The sequence below is a fragment of the Arachis ipaensis genome, chromosome B02 (genome assembly GCF_000816755.2).
Source record: "Arachis ipaensis cultivar K30076 chromosome B02, Araip1.1, whole genome shotgun sequence".
NCBI classification, from domain to species: Eukaryota; Viridiplantae; Streptophyta; class Magnoliopsida; order Fabales; family Fabaceae; genus Arachis; species Arachis ipaensis.
The window spans coordinates 103,920,260-103,925,083 of record NC_029786.2 but is presented as its reverse complement, the minus strand read 5'-3'; the positions used below and the strand labels follow the sequence as shown (position 1 = coordinate 103,925,083).

At 29.0% G+C, this 4,824-nt stretch overlaps 1 protein-coding gene across 2 annotated transcripts in view; it reads left to right on the top strand.

Annotated features, from left to right (window-relative positions):
• The window catches only part of LOC107626131 (potassium transporter 5), an 8,265-nt gene extending 3,902 nt beyond the window's left edge, over positions 1–4,363 (top strand). The window contains exons 4-8 of one of the 2 annotated variants that reach the window (XM_016328924.2): positions 416–466; positions 889–1,149; positions 1,775–1,942; positions 2,639–2,893; positions 3,331–4,363. In XM_016328924.2, the coding sequence (XP_016184410.1) occupies positions 416–466; positions 889–1,149; positions 1,775–1,942; positions 2,639–2,893; positions 3,331–4,220 (1,625 nt within the window). In that variant the 3' untranslated portion in view covers positions 4,221–4,363. The remainder of the gene's footprint in view (positions 1–415; positions 467–888; positions 1,150–1,774; positions 1,943–2,638; positions 2,894–3,330) is intronic. The other variant, XM_021116469.1, reaches the window with a different exon arrangement.

Below are 4,824 nucleotides of genomic sequence, written 5' to 3'. Positions count from 1 at the left end.
TCAAAATTTAAACTTTCATATGTAAGATTTAAAATTAAAAGGCTTTGACTCATATTGACAGTAAAATTAATTATCTCCATATAATTTAACTCTATTAAAAATGATTCTAATCATTTTATTGCTACTACCAATTCCTCTTCTCTTTAGAAATTAAATAGTGATACAATCAATTATAGAACATCAGGTAATAAATATTATCCTGATCTTTTATGAAAAAATGATCTAGAAAACTAGTTTTAATAATTAGATGTTTATGATCTTTTGGAGAGATAAAATGTATATCACTTAAATATATAATGTTGTTTATTTGATTATATTTTTCGTTTTATATGAACAGTATCTATATATATAGTTCTAAATAGGATATTAAAAGTTTTATTGAACGAAATAAATTAATGAATTCATCCGATTGCAGTTTTATCTGCTGTGGGAGGGCTCAAGGAAGCTACTTCAAAAATAACTGACGGTAGGTATATTATATATACTACTAGCTATGTAATTTCAAAAATATATATATCCTATTTCGTTTTTATTTCTTTTATGGACAAAAATGTAGGCCTCAGAGTTGCTTTGTTTCTGCCGTTTTGGTGGATGTGAATGTTAAATAATAAGACAAGAACTTCATAAAAGACGAATTTTTATTTTATTAAAAATATTTACCTATTAAAAAGCCTTATAATATGATACTATATATTTATTTCATTAGATTTCTATCACCTTATTTTGGTTCATTATTTTATTACTGAATTATAGTTAAGTAATTCTTGTGATCATTATCTATATATATGAACATGGTCCAGCGATTTTATAACCTTTATTTGTTTTATTTTGAGAATAATAATAATAATAAAATTATATATATTTGATGGTTGTGATTTGTGAATGTAGAGCGGGTTGTTGGGATATCGATAGGAATCTTGATATGCCTATTCATGGTTCAAAGGTTTGGAACAGATAAAGTTGGGTACAGTTTCGCCCCCATTATATGTGTTTGGTTTTTGTTCATTGGAGGCATCGGTGTCTACAATTTCATCAAGTATGATCCCATTGTTATCAAAGCACTAAATCCAGCATATATTGTATACTACTTTCGGAGGAACAAGAAGGATGCTTGGATTTCTCTTGGTGGCGTCGTTCTATCAATAACAGGTTATGTCATTATATATTGGTACGAGGAATACTAGGGGCTAGCAATTTTGGTGTTTTGTAACCATCAATTGGCCATTGATAGTGTTTTTAATGGTGTGAGATTACATCTAATGGTGGAAAATCACTCACTTTTGTTTTGATGGTTAAGTGCTGGCCAAAAAACACAAAAATTGCTGGCCCCTAGACTTTTCCTATTCGTATAGGAAAAGTATAGTCAACATATTATCTGTCAACTTATTGTCAATAATAATTAATTATTATATTTTAAACACATATATAAAGAGATACATCCACAAAAAATATACCTATAAAGACACTTCTATTGAACATAGCTATAAAAAAAATATTTTTATTAGACATATCTACAAAAGACACTTCCATTAAACACAGTTATAAATAAGAGTTGGTAGAAGTTGGCAGAAATACTGTTGGTAACGTAGCGGAATTGATTTGTATATATTTATATAATTTTAATATATGTTTTACATTTTGATATTAATATATAGTTTATATAAATAACTGACTTAGTAATTAATTTTTTATGTATATATATAATATGATTATTTAATTTGATCAAAGGGGATTAAATCAGTTAATAATTTAGTGTTAAATGAGTAAATTGCAGGAACTGAAGCACTATTTGCGGATGTTGGACATTTCACAGTGAGATCTATACAAATAAGCATGTGTTCTGTGACATATCCTGCTCTCATTCTGGCCTATACTGGACAAGCTTCATTCCTTCGCAAACACAATGATCTTGTTTCTGATACTTTCTACAAGTCCATACCACGTAATCTATATAACTCTCATTCAAAGAAGTATAAGAAAAATTTCAAGTGCACCGGGAGTACCGGTGCACTAGTTATTTTAACCGTTGATCTTAATTATAAAAAATATATATAATATATATTAATTTGAAATCAACGGTTATTGAAAACATGATGGTTATTGAAGATCAAGTGAGCAAGTTGATGAAAGTAGTGGTCCTCTTTACTCATCACTTGCAATGGAGACAGGCTATACAGAATTTGCACTGTTGACTTTGTCATTCATATATCTGACCCATCACTATGATGATTTAATTTCTAAGTTTGTGATCCTCATCATCCAAAAATAAATAACTATTCTCCTCTTGAAGAAATATAATATTATTATACGTTCAAATTATACTCTATCTATTCCATGTAGAAACTCAAGTGCAATCGATTTTAATGTGAAATTGATAACTGAGAGTTATTAGATGATTTGATTGATTTGACTAATTCTGGCCAGCACTTAACCATCAAAAGGAAATTGAATGATTCTACACCATTAGATGCAATCTCACACCATTAAAAACATCATTGATAATTAATTAATGGCTAAATACTACAAAATTTGCTGGCCCTAGACTTTCTCATCATCCTAAAATGTTGATTTTTGTGTGTGTATGTAACAACATAACAAGTAATCAAAATAATTAACGATGTATGAGTGGTTGTTTCAGATAAACTATACTGGCCAATGTTTGTTGTTGCTGTGGCAGCAGCAATCATAGCATCTCAAGCGATGATCTCAGGAACATTCTCAATCATACAACAATCCTTAGCACTTGGATGTTTTCCTCGTGTCAAAGTTGTACATACATCAACCAAATATGAAGGACAAGTTTACGTTCCCGAAATCAATTTCATACTCATGATTGCTTGTGTTGCTGTCACTGCTGGATTCAAAACCACCACCAAAATTGGCAATGCTTATGGTAACCAAATAAATCTCTTATATATATACATACTCTAAATTAAACTTCGTTATTTATATATATCGCCATAATTATTTATGAGTGTTAGCTAGGAAAAATTATATGTTGAATTGTGTAAAATCCCACATCGATAAGAGAAGGTAACAAAGGATAACTTATAAGAATGTTTCGACTCTGCTCCTACCATAATAGCTGACTTTTTCTGATAATAGTTTTTTCTAAAATCATATATCTCATTATATTAATGTTTTTGTTAAGAGTTGGATAACCAAAAAAAATTTGTGAAATTGCCATAATTTTAGAAGGAATGAAACAAGGATCAATAATGTTCATTAATTAGATAAAATTATATTAATATTTATGAAATTGATAATCTACTACTATATATATTAGCAATTTTTCAATTTTTGATTGGACAAAAATATTGTGATATGCAGGAATAGCAGTGGTTTTTGTAATGACACTAACTTCAGCATTGCTTGTTCTAGTCATGATCATGATATGGAAGACTAACCTGCTATTAATCATAAGCTATGTTCTTATCATTGGTTCTGTGGAGCTTCTATACTTAAGCTCAGTGCTATACAAATTCAAGGATGGAGGGTATCTTCCACTAGCATTTGCATTGTTCCTAATGTCCATAATGTACATTTGGAATGATGTGTATAGAAAAAAGTACTATTATGAATTGGATCATAAGATTTCTCCTCAAAGCCTTAAGGAAATTATTGCTAATGAAAAAAGGTTGCATAGAATCCCCGGATTTGCCATCTTCTACTCGGAGCTTGTTCAAGGAATTCCACCAATTTTCAAGCATTATGTGTCGAATATTCCGGCCTTGCATTCCGTTGTGGTGTTTATCTCGATCAAATCTTTGCCAATTAGCAAGATTTCAATGGAGGAGAGGTTCATTTTTCGCCGTGTCGAACACGACGAACTTAAGATATTTAGATGTGTTGTGAGATATGGATATACGGATGTCCGCGACGAAAAAGAGCCGTTAGAGGATTTGTTAGTTAGAAGGTTGAAGTCATTTGTTGGTGAAGTTAGGGTTCTTGATTCATCTCAAAAGGTTGAAGAGGAGAGAATGAGTGATGATGGTGGTGAAGAGACTATTATTGAGGAAATTGAGAAAGGGTTGGAAGGTGGAATTGTTCATTTGATTGGTGAGAGTGAAGTTGTTGCAAGCAAAGGAAGTGGCATTGGGAAGAAGATTTTGATAAATTATGCTTACAATTTCTTGAAAAAGAACTTGAAGCAAGGTGACAAAGTGTTTGATATTCCTCATGAGCGTAAGGTTAAAGTGGGAATGACATATGAACTTTAAATATGATAGAAATTAAGTGCTCAAATAAGAATAATAATAGGTGGAAAGAGAGACCTATATATGACAACTATTTTTGTTTGTTGGTATAAATTTTATGTATTATTTTAATATTCAAGCACGAGTAGAATTATTGTTTTTGGTTATTATTTTTGCTATAAAATTACTTATTTCAAAAGTTTATGTTGATTAAAAAATAATATTAATAATTATATTTCTAATATTTTTTTTAAACAAAATTTTTTTTGAGTTTGTTTGATCTTTTATATATACTTTTTTTTATGTATCTTATACAATAAATTTTACTTGTCTTCTAATATTCTTCTTTTTATGTGTTTTACTTTATCCAAATATTATTAATTAAAAATTGAAATAGATATATATAGAGGCTTGTGTAATATTTTGGGTATGAACTTTCCTCTTTATAATTAAGCGAAGATTAGATGAAAATGAGCCAAGCAAGCTAAGTTTTTGAACTTTGGATTAAGTATTTTACGATATACTTCAGAGTATTTATGATTAAAATATTTAAAATTTATTTTTTGTTGACTTTAATTAAAATAAAATTTTTTAACATAAGATAAATAAAAAATCTAATATAAAAATC